Source organism: Gastrolobium bilobum, unplaced genomic scaffold (assembly GCF_033153095.1).
Source record: "Gastrolobium bilobum isolate Gb01-03AN ecotype WA unplaced genomic scaffold, APGP_CSIRO_Gbil_v1 utg7782, whole genome shotgun sequence".
Taxonomy (NCBI): Eukaryota; Viridiplantae; Streptophyta; class Magnoliopsida; order Fabales; family Fabaceae; genus Gastrolobium; species Gastrolobium bilobum.
The window spans coordinates 404,185-418,488 of record NW_026899380.1 but is presented as its reverse complement, the minus strand read 5'-3'; the positions used below and the strand labels follow the sequence as shown (position 1 = coordinate 418,488).

General features: G+C 35.5%; 3 protein-coding genes and 1 pseudogene across 3 annotated transcripts; all 4 read left to right on the top strand.

Annotated features, from left to right (window-relative positions):
* The first annotated feature begins 1,324 nt into the window (after positions 1–1,324).
* LOC133290053 (uncharacterized) lies at positions 1,325–1,918 on the top strand. The gene has a single exon (XM_061488106.1). It carries the CDS (start codon positions 1,325–1,327, stop codon positions 1,916–1,918), a length of 594 nt encoding a protein of 197 aa, XP_061344090.1.
* A 1,924-nt stretch (positions 1,919–3,842) lies between these two features.
* Positions 3,843–4,843, top strand: LOC133290076 (nuclear transcription factor Y subunit B-1-like). Its single transcript, XM_061488135.1, has one exon. It carries the CDS (start codon positions 3,997–3,999, stop codon positions 4,480–4,482), a length of 486 nt encoding a protein of 161 aa, XP_061344119.1. The 5' UTR covers positions 3,843–3,996; the 3' UTR covers positions 4,483–4,843.
* A 2,637-nt stretch (positions 4,844–7,480) lies between these two features.
* LOC133290097 (fasciclin-like arabinogalactan protein 2) lies at positions 7,481–9,013 on the top strand. The gene has a single exon (XM_061488157.1). The coding sequence runs from the start codon at positions 7,524–7,526 to the stop codon at positions 8,724–8,726; it is 1,203 nt and encodes a 400-aa protein (XP_061344141.1). The 5' UTR covers positions 7,481–7,523; the 3' UTR covers positions 8,727–9,013.
* Positions 9,014–10,482: 1,469 nt separating this feature from the next.
* LOC133290052 (general transcription and DNA repair factor IIH subunit TFB2-like) lies at positions 10,483–12,364 on the top strand (annotated as a pseudogene).
* The last annotated feature ends 1,940 nt before the right edge of the window (positions 12,365–14,304 follow it).

Here is a 14,304-nt window from a genome sequence, read left to right as displayed (position 1 = left end):
TAATTGCGAAGCAATGAACCGATTGGAATATTTCCGAAAAAGAAAGTAACGCGATATCTTGTGCAAATAATTTTAATCAGAAGAAAAACAAATATGTGAAATATAAAATGATCACAAAATTTGAGTTTGTAACTTGAATAGCCTTTCACAGATAAAAACCTATAATGGAAAGAGCAAATTGCCAATGGTTTTGATCACACTTGAGTAAATATGACCAAACAATGTGTTTTTTTGTAGATGTAAAGTGTGTAACCTCTTGTAACCTTTCCAGATATAGATTATGTTTCTAATTGGATTGTAGAGAAATGGCAGAACGACAAAATTGTGCAAAGGGCTCCTTTTTATTTATTTATTTGAAGTTATGGCATTGAAATTTGGAGAGAAAGTGCCATGTGGTGAGCTCAGATGTCAGCACATGGCTTCTCTTATTCCAACCTCTTAAACGGTAAACAAATACAGGGAAACCAGGGGTTTGTGTGGATATTCAAGAGAATCGGTTAAGTAGCGGGGGAAGCCACCAAATTGGTATTAGAATAAAGAAACTCTCTTTTTTTTTTGCCCCTTTTTTTAATATCCAATGCAGGACTTGGGAACTGTGATTCTTTCATGAAGGAAAACTGCATAGTAGTTCCGTACAAGTATTCTAGGCCTGTTGTTTTTAGCTTTGCTTCTTCCCCCTTTGCAAGCCTCTTGAGTTTCATCTGATCCTCAGCTTCTGACTACTGGTTACTACCTGTTCTTGCTTCTTTCAGACACACGTGAGCAACTGCAAGTCCTTGCAGAACAATGTTGAGTAAAAAAGTAGTACAGAACATTTAAGAATAGGTTTACTCTTGAAAACCCTTATACGATTGGCTGATTTCTGCAACTTCAATCTGAAGTAGATGATCCACACGACCCCTTTGTATTTCTCATTCTGTTGAGAGCTGAGCTTCTTCAGTTTTAAACTGAAGAGAAAAAGGAAGAAACTTGATGTACCCTAAACCAATATTTTAGTATATATATTCACCTAAACTCTCAATAGAGCTATTTTCACTGTTCTTTTCATCTGATCTAAGATAAAGTCCTTTAATTGTTGTTATTATTACTATTTATCATTTTCATTTGTTTTCTTTAGACAAATACTTTTTGTCCAGGTCACTGACTAATAGGCTTTTTGCAATTCATGGGGTGGGAAGGAAAAGTTGCTAATCAAATGCTTTCTTGTTTGTGCTTTTTCAAGAGTACACCCTCATGGATGGCTCTTCTTGCTCTCTTGATGCTTTTTTCCAGTTACCTACTGGTGGAATTTCGGTTTTTTTCTATCCTCTACACATCTCTAGTAATGGTTTTGTCTACTATTCTCTACACTGTATCAAAGCACAAAGCAGTACAGGTTGATAAATTAGTGGAAGAAAAGGTTCTGAGTTCTAAGGAGGAAAGGTTAGATCAAAGGGAAAACATTGCACCAACCCCACTGCACAAGCTTGAAACAGTAACAGAAGAAAAGGAAGCCCAAGAAGAAGTTAATATCAATGGTACTGTTGCTAATTACTCAACCACATCAAGGGATTTGCTATCAGAGAGTGAATGCCAAGACCAGTTGTCTACTTCTGAGGACTCTGAAGCTGATTGGTCATTCCCATATGAAGTAGATCACAGTCCTGATTTCTCAGATGGGTCAATTTCTGATGAGGATAGCCTCATAGAAATTGCACTTCCTAGTGGACACTATGTGGGTCAGCAGAAAGATGAACCAAAGTACAATTGCAGTTTGCAGCAGAAGAAGATGGAATTATCTGCTGAGGCCCTTTTCAGTCAACAGAGTCTAATGGAGTTCTTATCAGAATTTAACGACGTGAGTGAGGAAGAAAACTTAATAGAGATTGACATATCCATGGGTTCCATCAAGTACTCAAGGTTTGAAATAAAAGCATGAGTTCAGCACTAATATTGTTTTAAAAGTTCAATAAATGTTACCTAGTTTTCTTTCTTTCTTTCTCTCTTTTTTATCCACCTGGTTGGTTGGATTTGGAATGGAATGTAATACTTACTATAAGCTTAATGTTGTGTTATTAAGTGTTGTGCAGTGTGAGCTTCTGTTTCTCACAAACTTAGGATACCCCATTAAAGCGTTTGTGTATTATGTATGACCTCTTTTGACTTTCTTGTTGCTCTTTAAAGTAATAAAGAATAAAGTTGAAAAAGCCTGTGTGCCCAGATGATGGAAATTCCACTGACTAGCATTTCTTTCCACCTGATTCTTACTTTACTTCTCATCTTGCATTCTGCATCTTAAGTTCTTGACTTATCTTCCTAGATCAAAAGACAACTCATACTTGAGATTAACAAAGCAAGAATTGAAGAATTAAGTTTCTTTGCTATATATGTTCTTCTGATTGGGTATTTGGCTTTAAAAATATAATTTGCTGAATCATATGGAGCAAGAGTTTGAGGCCACACCACTGTACTTGAGATGTAAGATACCAAATAGGATTTGATCCAATTTAGCCGCAGCTGTCATCAGTTTATCTTTCTCCCTTGTTAATTTTCTAGTTTAGCTCTTTCGCTTGATTAAAAATAAATAAAAATTTCATGCATGCTGCATATATATATAACATCTCTGGAGTTTACGAAAATAACATATTTGATTGTGACTCTTAGTCTCTGTCATAAGGAATATAAATTTTACATGAAAATCTTTTGGGAAGACAGTTCAAGTTGCATGTATCTTTCTTGCTTAAAGTACTTGATTGTAGGCTTTTCTTTTCTGGATATGAAAATTGGCCATTTGGCCTATAGCACTGAATTGGATTCGTAATAGCTTTCACCCTTGAACAATTATATGAAATTGACTTGGATCCCTTCTTACTCAAAACTTTGAATTAGTCACCTCTGAGTGATTCTTTTTTCACCTTCCCAACTCCTTGAATGGAACTTTGCAAAATCTTCCAAGTTCCCTATGATATGAGGCGGTTACCGTGACCACTTTCTCAAACATTAATTGAGTCATCCAAACATTAATAGATGAGCTGAGGACTAGTCGAGCACCTTTTTTTTCTTTTTCTTTGTTAAAACTTCATATTCTCATTTATTTCATCAAAAAAATAAAAATAAAAATGCATCGTTCTCATTTTTAAGCCAAATTGCTTGTTTGTTTCGACGTATATTCTTTTTCTGCAACATTTCACACATTATGTGATATTTCATACAAAATACAGCAAAAATATAACGTTTCATAATCAATTCATAGGATATACTTATAGTTAAGTAGCATGAGCCCCGTTTAATGTTTCATCGCAAAGGCGAAAATAAAACTTAGGTACAGACACGTCACTATCATGTAGAAAGATAATCATATATATACACCAAAAAAGAAAGGAATGTACTCATTATCACATGAATTGAAATTGGACAAATGTGTCATCAAAATATCTCGTGTGTGTGGTACCAATTGCTATAAAAAGGAACCACTTTATCTCTGAATCTGAGGGGCATTTATTAGAGAGAGACGCAAAAGTTGTTAACAAAATCTGAAAAAGGATTGCGCGAACCTTCCATGCTGGCACTAATGGGGGGAAAATATCATAGCCACGAGTGGTTAGAATTGAAGTGGTGCGAGTGTGGGATTAGGGGCACCTTGAGTGACCAACAAAGCAAACTCATCATAGACTAAACTCATTTTTTGGTTAAAATGGTTATGACAACGTTGTATGTATGTGTAATGTGTTGGTCTTCAATATACTTACTCATCCTTAATAAATAATAATAGTAAGGCTTAGCTGTTAAGTTTTCCCTCAAAAAGGTTAAAAGAGAATCACATCACCAAACCGAAACAAATTCCTACCACGTGTGTTATTCCCAATCCGTCCAGATCTAAATAAATCCAACGCTGGATAGATAACCACGTAATCCCATAAAAAAATCGGAAGCGAGTGGTTGAAAAAAAGGCCACGTGTCTGGCTGGATGCATTATTAGGGCGAGGATCCAACGGAGCGAAGAGGAAGAAGTGTGGGATGGCGGATTCGGATAACGAATCGGGTGGGAACCCGAACGGGAAGGAGAAGGAGCAGGAACGGTTTTTGCCGATAGCGAACGTGAGCCGTATAATGAAGAAAGCGTTGCCGGCGAACGGGAAGATATCGAAGGAGGCGAAGGAGACGGTGCAGGAATGTGTGTCGGAGTTCATAAGCTTCGTAACAGGAGAGGCGTCGGATAAGTGCCAGAGAGAGAAACGGAAGACGATCAACGGCGATGATCTGTTGTGGGCCATGACCACCTTGGGTTTCGATGATTACTTGGACCCATTGAAGGTTTATCTCCACAGGTATCGCGAGATGGAAGGGGACAAGACTTATACTTCGACTTCTACTTCTACTTCTACTTCTACTTACGATGACAACGTTAATGGCATGCTTTATGCTTCTGCTGATGCTGGGTTTCATCATATGGGTATTCCTCAGAACCCACAACATGGTTCTATTGGAAGGAGGACTATGTAGTTAGGTGGTGGTACTAGGAAGTGGTGGATTGACAAAAAATGTAACCTTTGTAATGATAGAGTGCTAGTTGTCTTAATTTGAGGGAGAACTGATGGGAAGATGTTTGTACTTTGTACTATGTATATCTATGTAATCCATTCATGAAGCATGTTTTTTTGAATGGTTGAAATCAAACCGTTTTCTTTTCCTCTTTTTTGAATTGTTATTCTTGTGGGAGTTTGGAAAATCTGAGAATGGCTTGAAATTCATCATCATCATCATCAAGTTGAGCATTGGACAGTTTCTTTATGTGATTGTAAATTAAGGGGTGAAGTTGCAATGGTGTGCGCTTTTGTGGGATAGAAAACCTGCCTTTCCAGTAATAGGATCGATCATGTGCGCTGTGAAAAGACTCGCATGATTGTTCTATTGGGGGGGGTTCGTTACTCGCTCATTACACTACAACTTGGAAAGTTGTGTAGCAGAGCTTGTCGCTTTAGTTTCAAGTCTACGTCCTTCTGACCCGATTTTAAAGCAGCCACCTTTGAGTCATTCGCATTTGGGCAGCTTTAACGATTTGGAAATGATGGGCGTACGTCAAGAATACCTACATGGCTATATCTGTCAAATAACTGTACTCACATATTTCCGAAGGAGAGAAAAAATATATATACATATATATATATATATATATATATATATATATATATAATGTATTTGTGAGAATTTATAATTTTATTTTGTAAGAAATAAATTATCATTTACACACATAAAAATATATGAGATTCATATTTTTTTTTCTTACTCCACATAAGTCTCATACAATTTTATATATATAAAAGATCATTTTAACTCATATAACATGTGAAATATGGAACCCAGGTTTATTCATAAAGCGTAATTTACACATAAAACCTTTTCGGGTAACTTTTATGAAATGGTACCCGAATAAATTTTTAGAGTTAAATGATCTGCGTTTTGGTTTTTTTTTATTATTATTATTTGGTTAAGTTCAATCTCTCAAGTTAAATAGAAGGAAAATAGTTTTCATGTTAGTCTTGTAAAATGCTACTCGTAATAAATAGCATGTCTTAGAAAAATAATAGAAATTAAAAATAGTCGTTCCTTTTAGAATATCACTTGTTGAATTTTATATCAATTATTGTGCTAAAATTATTATATTACTAATTTTAAATCAATATTAACAAAAAAAAGTTGAAAATAATAAAGATCAAAATTGAAAGGATATAAAGCCCAAATAGCTTTGACTTAATTAGCACACCCAATTGAGGCCTCGAGCCGGTCCATCCTTCTATGCTTTGACATTAGTAAGGCCCAGTAAAGCATGGATCTAGAGTTGCAAACCCTTTAACTTATGTGCCTTGTTTCTTCTCATTCTGTTGCATTACATACCCATAGTGTTCTCACACTGATTCCCGCACAGAAATTTGCACCTGGGCCCAAACAGAAACATACCCGAATTACACATTAAAATTACAGTTATGGGCATATTGACTAAAAGATGGGTGTTAGAGATATAATATATTAAATTATTAATATGAAATTTCCTTAAAAACTTAAATTTTTAGGAGGCAAATGAATAATTTTATTATTATATTTTTAACATAGGGGGAAAGGAAATGATTTTATTTGATTGATTTGTAATAACGTGGAAACATCTTGGAATGAATTCCGGGACAAGTATGTTTAAGTGAAATTTTCAATAACTTAAGCAATCTAGAATCAATCCATTGAGTGGAAGAAAACGCTAGCTGGAAACCTATTATTAAACCGATTTTGCTTTTGCTTACTTCATTGTAGAACCATGGCTTCTGCTATTGTACAAGAAGTCACCAAATGGAGCTAGCTAGATCTAGCACATAAGTTTCGTGTGTACTTAGAGGGACTTGGCTTGTTTCAGTCTTCAAACTTTATTGAATCCGGAATACCTTATCCCTTTTGGCTGACATTGTTACAGCTAATTTTAACTTTGATTAATTTATCCCAAAACCAAATACAAAGAAACGAACAAAATGTCCTTAGGTAGCTTTTTAACCTTTCTTTTGAGCAAGACCCTATTTACTCCATTCTCATTTGATCAACAACCTTGCTATTGAATATTGAGACAGTCCAAGTATTGGGTGTCCCACACTAGTGCTATTTGATGCTTTTTATTCCAAATTTGGTGGCTCAGCCTTTATTATTGTTAAGATGAGGGTGACAACTATGTATCAACCAACTCAAAACATTATTTATCTATCTTCGGACAATTATTATGGATACCCTCTCTCAAAGAAAAAATAGCCTGAACTTGTTTACAAGAATTAAGAATATTGAGCCAAAATTTTCACAACTGGCATAAGATGTCGGTTTTTACAAACGACTTCGCCGACAATAATAATCTTAAAAATCAATAATGTCACTCAAAATGTAATTTAACACTTAGATATTAAATAGTGCTCTTTCACTGATGCTACATTCTTGTCAACAGATATTTAGGATAGTTTCAGCAAATTAAATAATAAATAGTTAAATACAATTAAACCTCAAATATATATGCCTAATAACAACATGATCATAACACCATGATTGTTGTTCCTCAAGCAGTAAAATTTCTGTTTTATGGCTAATATTAGCATTTGTAAGTCATTAATTTGCACTAAAATGTACCCAAAAGAAAAAGTAAAAATAAAATAAAATAATAACAAACACCTACAGCCTAGAGTAGTGGAGAGTGGGGTCTAAGAGTGTCGGTGGGATGCCAATCCAGTTAGGCTTTCCCTGAAAGAGTGAAATTGGCACTTGATCTTTTAAAATTCCATATTCTCTTCTCCCTATAATCACAATCATCCAATCTATGATGGGGTCTTTGTCCTTACCTAATTCCAACCTGGCATTATTTGTCAGCACACAATCATACAGCAAATTAACACAAATTAACACCACACACACACACACACACACACACTCACAAATAGACATGTACTAAAGCTGAGTTATAAAAACACACACCACTCTCCTCACCTCTCCTTGCTTGACCCTCACATCCATAATCCTCCAAAATGAAGCAAGCACCACTTGTCATTTCCACTCTTGTGTTCTTCCTCACAGCACTTCTTTCCTTCACTGCCAATGGCCATAACATCACTCTCATACTTGCCCAACACCCTGAATTCTCCACCTTTAACCACTACCTCACCGCCACACACCTAGCCGGAGAAATCAACCGCCGCCGCACCATCACCGTCCTTGCCATAGACAATGGCGCCATGTCATCTCTCTTAGACAAACACCTCTCTATCTACACCTTAAAAAATGTCCTCTCCCTCCATGTATTAGTGGATTACTTCGGTACCACAAAACTTCACCAAATCACAAACAGAACCACTCTTGTTTCCTCTATGTTTCAGGCAACAGGTGTAGCTGCTGGAACCTCAGGTTACGTGAACATCACAAACCTTAAAGGAGGGAAAGTTGGGTTTGGCGCAGAAGACAACGATGGACAACTCCATTCATTCTATGTCAAATCTGTTAAAGAAATTTCATATGATATATCTGTCCTTCAAATTAGTCAAGCTTTGAGTTCAGCTGATGCTGAAGCACCAACTGCTGCACCCAGCGCAATCGACCTAATATCAATCATGTCAAAACAAGGTTGTCAAGCTTTTGCAGATTTGTTGAGAGCTTCAAAAGCTCTTCCTACGTTTAATGAAAACGTTGATGGGGGTTTAACCGTTTTTTGTCCAACTGACAAAGCCGTCAACGGTTTCGCCCCCAAGTACAAGAATCTCACGGATGCTCAGAAGGTGTCATTGTTGTTATATCATGGTGTTCCTGTTTACCAGTCCTTACAGATGTTGAAATCAAATAATGGGGTAATGAATACTTTGGCTACTGAAGGAGCCAACAAGTACGATTTCACAGTGCAAAATGATGGGGAAGATGTGAAACTTGAAACAAAAGTTGACACAGCAAACATTGTTGGGACATTGATAGACCAAGACCCTTTTGTGACTTATAAGGTTGACAAGGTTTTGATGCCTAGAGAGTTGTTTAAGGGGACAGTAGAAGCAGCACCTGCAGAGTCACCTAAGCCAGCAAAGAAGAAGAAGGGGAAAACAGCTGATGCACCAGCAGATGGGCCAGGAGCAGCCGCAGATGATCAGAAAGCTGCTGATGATAATAGTGGGGTAAGTGGATTGAACAATGGCTTCAGATTCATCATGGTGTTGTTGAGTTTGTTTATTGGGGTTTTGGTTCTTTAATTGCTTGCAATTTGCATACCATGAAGTGAAGATCCAATGGTGTGTCGGTATACAGCTATGGTCAATGTTTATGTTAGATATTCTTTTCTTTTCCTTTGATATTATTTGTGAAGGAAATAAAACGGTGACACCGACAAGTTTGAGGCACTGTCCTTTTTTTATTTTTTTCTGAATTATTGAATTGGCCTTTTTTATTATTATTTTTTCCAGTGTGGGTAGATCCAGTTTGTGCTAGCTGCCAGCTGGGATGTATGCATATAAACAATTTTAAATTGAATAGATTTTTAAATGGCTTTCTCTGTTACATCAGAGTTGGACAATATGATATTGAGATAACGGCCCACTGTGCATGTGAATCAACCATTTTGATGACAATAGCTCTTGTGATTTATTATTGTTCTGCTAATTTAATCTTGAAGTTGGAATCTGTTCATATTATTATATTATGCTTTTATTTCCATGATCAGTATTCAGTTTATATTAATCAATGCTCTTATGATTCGATGAATGCATTTTTTTTTGGGACATATGAAGTGTACTTTTTTTAATATAAAATTGACATGAGGTTTAAACAAATCATCTCACGTTAATTCTTTTATCACTATGTCATTTCTAGTTGCCTAGTTAGGTGAAGATTATGTCACTTGATGAAAATTTCTCTTATTTCCTTTTATTCATTTTTTAATTGCAATTCCCTTTGATTGAATGATACAGTATGATAAATATGGCCACCTAACAAACGTGTACGGTTTACTGATATAGTAACTTGGGCAAAACGGAGATTTTTTTTCCCTTAGTATGAAAAAATGGAACTTCAAAAAGGAATATCTGGTCTAGCTGCCCATAACTTGAAATAAAATAAAATAAAAAGGTAAATATTATTTAAGATTGTAATCTAAGTAAATAAAGTAAGCATGAAAAAAAAAGCCAAATCCAAAACCAAAGATTAAAAGAACTAAATAAAAGAAATAATGAATGAGTTCAAGGAAAGTTATACATTACACACTTTGTCTGAATCTACTGCATTCCTAAACTTTGAGCTGGTTTATATTAAATTAGTTTACATTAGTTTCTATTTAAACCTATATGATTAATGACTGTGGGACTTCACTGCTCAAGATTTCATCCCAATAATGTATTGGTGTCAAAAGAATAAAAAATAGGAAGAGGACATAAGATATTATTCAGGACAGCAAGAAAATGCTCTTGCTCAAAGAAGAATACAATGAAAGTTACACCACCACTCTTCTTCTCCAGTGAACGTCTCTGGCCTACTATCTCTCTCTTGGATTACAAAATTCTCAATCCTTTTTCTTCCCTCCCCCTCCCTATGTAAACGAAAACATCTTCCTAATTCTGTTACAAAACATTAGGAATATCCTAATTGATTCCCACCCATTAATTGCATTTATTTATTTTGTTCTCCTGCCTACTTGATCTGAACCTTTCTTTTTTCCTTCTAACATAGGTGGGATTTATTGGGAGTTTCCATACAATTTCTTAGTATTCTATGACATCATTCCCTTTAAATTAAAGCTCAATATGTGCAACTATATATTTAGCTTTAGCTCTCGGCTCTCGCACAACACATGCCAAAGCGGATTGCAGTTATAATAATAACCTCTGCATGCTTCTATCACACTTATGTAGTGAAAATGAATGGGTCAAACATAAATAAAACAAAACAAAACAAAAGAAGAAGAAGAAATATGTTGCCATTTACTTTAATTTAATTAATGGTAACCATTGAGACGGTTATTATTACAATCCGAAGTTCCACATGTAAGGTCGGACGCTTTACTGCTGGTGTATCTATGAAGTTCGCTACTGGTTACAAAGAATCAAAATAAAGATAAGCGGCAGCAGTTTGAAAGTATCAAAATCTTTCGGGTACAAATATCAGGGTAGATCATCAGTATGCAGCCTTGGAAAGATTGAAATGAAGGATAAAAGCTACATGTTTGAAACTTAGAATGCCACTCAACTGAAAATTAGTGAGATTCATTTCAATTGACCATAGAACATATACCTGAGCAGCCACAATTTCTGAAGCCTGACTCTGAATGTCGAAGGATTGAGGTTGCAACATGCAAACAAAGAATAAATTTGATTTCTCGAAGAAAGACTTATGGTTTTGCCTGATACCAAAAAGACAGAGACAGTGAAGACCAGACAATATTGATTCAGATTTCAGCGAGCAAAATAGTGCAAATTATTTGCATAACAATATGATGGTTCTTGTGAAAAATGCAGATGCTATTTCCACAGAACACCAAACATAGCATCTGTTCTGGCCCGCCACCTTATAGACCCAGCAGGTTTGACCCAATATTATGAGAAAACCTTGGGTACTCCTGCAGCAGGTACATCCATTCTAAAAGAATGAAGTTTTTAGAATTTAGAAGGAATTATAAAGAAAAGCATGAACTAATATGGAAAGAAAATTTCTCATTTTAGTAAAAGGGAATACCGAGTTCGATACTTCCGTAATATTGAAAAAATTTCCCAATATTGTAGCCCTTATCTAGAACCTTGTAGAGGGCACTCTGTACCCCTACACTGATGCCCACTGTACACTAGCAGTAGAGCAGCATGCTTTGTCTCAAGGACAAGATAGGCTACAGGTAGGACAGCCACTGATACTCACTTCCAGGCTGGATGAGTCTTCTCTCTAAAAATACCATCTTCCATGGCTGAAGAAGGGACCTTTTCATCTTGCGTCTTAGGAGCTGTTACTACCATAGCCAATCCACACACACACCTTTTATATACTGCACCTGGGAAGCTCTTTATGGAGCCATGATTTCTACCTTGGTCACTAAGGGGGTGTTTGGTTGAGGATTTTCAAAGATTTATCTATGCATCTCACTTTGGGAAAGTGTGACATTCACGTTTGGTAGAGGATTTTGAAATATTTCCCCAGCTTTTATATTTACATAGCAATCCAGAAATGCTTGTAAAAAGCAACTATAAATCACTATTATGAAAGACAAGTAGATGGTGGTATTCTATAGTTAGCCGGCGAAATGTTAAAAATGGCATCCATTTGCAGACCAAAATACCCTCGCGCGAGAGGTGTTGATGCAGCTAACTTGATCTCATTCATGCTGGAGCTTAGTTTTCATGTCATCGGGGAGGCATATAATATAAACACAGTGACTGATTTTCAGAGGAACATAATTAAGGACCTAACAGACCTTGGACTGGTCAAACTTCAACAGGGAAGGAAAGAAAGTTGGTTCATACCAACGAAATTGGCAACCAATCTTTCAGTGAGCTTGTCTGATTTATCATCTAGAAAACAGGGATTTGTGGTTGTGGAAACAAATTTTAGAGTTTATGCATACTCATCTTCAAAATTACATTGTGAGATATTGCGGCTGTTCTCAAGGATAGAGTATACACTTCCAAATCTTATTGTTGGAGCTATTACAAAAGAAAGCTTGTATAACACTTTTGAAAATGGCATTACAGCAGATTAGATAATCAGTTTTCTTCAGTAGAATGCTCATGCTCGAGTTGCAGAGAAGATACCATCTATGCCTGAAAATGTCACAGATCAGATTAGACTGTGGGAATAAGATCTAAACAGAGTTGAGATGACAGAAGAATATTTATATATAAGGGTTATTTTGTAATTTTGTCATATTTTCCCATCAAAATAGCCATCTCAACCAAACATGGACTCAATATATTTAACTCAATTTTTCCAATAAAATTTCATTCAACCAAACAACTTTTTTTTAACTTTCCTACCTAACTCACTTTCCAACTATTTCCCTATCAATTACATTTCCCTAATATTCAAAAAATTCTCCTCAACCAAACGTCCCCTAAGAGCACCCTTATATCAACATATTTCACCCTCTATGGGGTACATCTATAAACTACACATCTACACATCAATTCATTGGCACCGTCTATGGGAAGACCTGCAATTCCACCTTAAAATCAACATCAACAACACCTTTATCCCAAATTAATTGAGGTCGGTGGTAGATGAACCCACATGAAAGATACAAAACGGTTGAAAAAAAGTTAAAAAAAAAAAAAAAAAAAAAAAAGCCAAAAATAAATAAATAAAAGTAAACAAATAAAAAAAATATATAAAATAAGATAAAATAAAATAACAATATATGTATATATAAATAAATAAAAGTAAAAAAGAAAGGGACAAGAAGAAGTGGGGGAAATGAAGGGGAAAAAGACTAAAAAGGGACCATCTGGAACATAGGAATAACAGCGGGTCTAACCCTCCACCATACTTATAGCTTTTCTCCACCTTAAAATATCTAGGAAAAATTATATTCTTACCTTCAACAGTTCATTAAGTGTGAAGAAGTCGAAATGCAACTTTGCTTTTGCTCCGGTCAGTTCAATAAATTTGTAGAGGTCGAAATTTACACACATGACCACCCATCTCTAGCCGGCCGGTTATTACCTATGGGTTATTACCTATGGGCTCCAGCTAAAGCACTTTTAGGCACTGGCTCATCATTTCAACCACGAAAAAACTCTCGGAGAACATTATTGGCCAAAAATGATTGCAACAGCAAACCAGAAATAGAAAGCAAACCAAAGATCTAGAATGAAGAAAAAAACATATGTGGAGGATTGGAAAGCAAAGCAAAAACCTTACTAACTCGGCACCAATTCTGGTCGGTCATTTGCCCACCCTTGCAGCTCTATGCCAATCGGTGGTGGACATCTAAACCGCTTGTGTGCTCATAATTGTCAAATACTCGGTGAAGAGCAAATGATCCTGCTCAACAAGTTCGAAGGAAATATACATTCATACCAACAACCACCCAAGCCCACTTGATTCACCAAAGTCACCTATTAAGAATGACATTGGTCCACTTAATTCATAACTTTCGACATATACATTCATACCAACAACCACCCAAAAGCATATTTCTTATACTTGAAGAAGTCACATTATGTCTTGTATACTTCAAAATATTTAATTAAGGTGGTCTACATAATCATACTCACATATTAACTTGCCAATTCATGCCATCCTAACAAGTCATAACTTTAATTTCATTAATCCATATTGATCTTACATAACAAGGAATTACTCTATTTTATTTGGTTATCTTAAATTTCCTTATTTTCCAACACTTGTCATAACTTCCTTATACTTGACAATTTCTTACATAAGCTTATTTAATTTTAATTCAATACCTAGGCTAGATAACCTATAAGTGGCCGAATTATGTAAAGCCCAAACCAAGGCATAAGTCATCTTAATGTAATCTTAACATAACCATTTATTTCTAAATCCTTTAACCACAATAGGATACCTTAAAACAACTTAAGCAATTTCCTATACTTAACCATATCATCACCAACTTGACCCATATAAAATCGTCCACTTTCATCCTTTTATTTAACTACTTAGATTGATCTATTTCATATTTGTGTGATTAATAATTCAATCACAAGCCCTCAATAATTTTTATATTAAATTACATAGTTGTTCTTATAAAATAGATAACACTTTCATATTAAACTTATGAACTTTACATTCTTAATTAACCAAGAAGTGAATCCATTGTACCTTATACAACCACAC

Coding starts and splice junctions, on each gene's coding strand:
- LOC133290053 (XM_061488106.1), top strand. CDS start 1,325: ATGGTTTTGTCTACTATTCTCTACACTGTATCAAAGCACAAAGCAGTA.
- LOC133290076 (XM_061488135.1), top strand. CDS start 3,997: ATGGCGGATTCGGATAACGAATCGGGTGGGAACCCGAACGGGAAGGAG.
- LOC133290097 (XM_061488157.1), top strand. CDS start 7,524: ATGAAGCAAGCACCACTTGTCATTTCCACTCTTGTGTTCTTCCTCACA.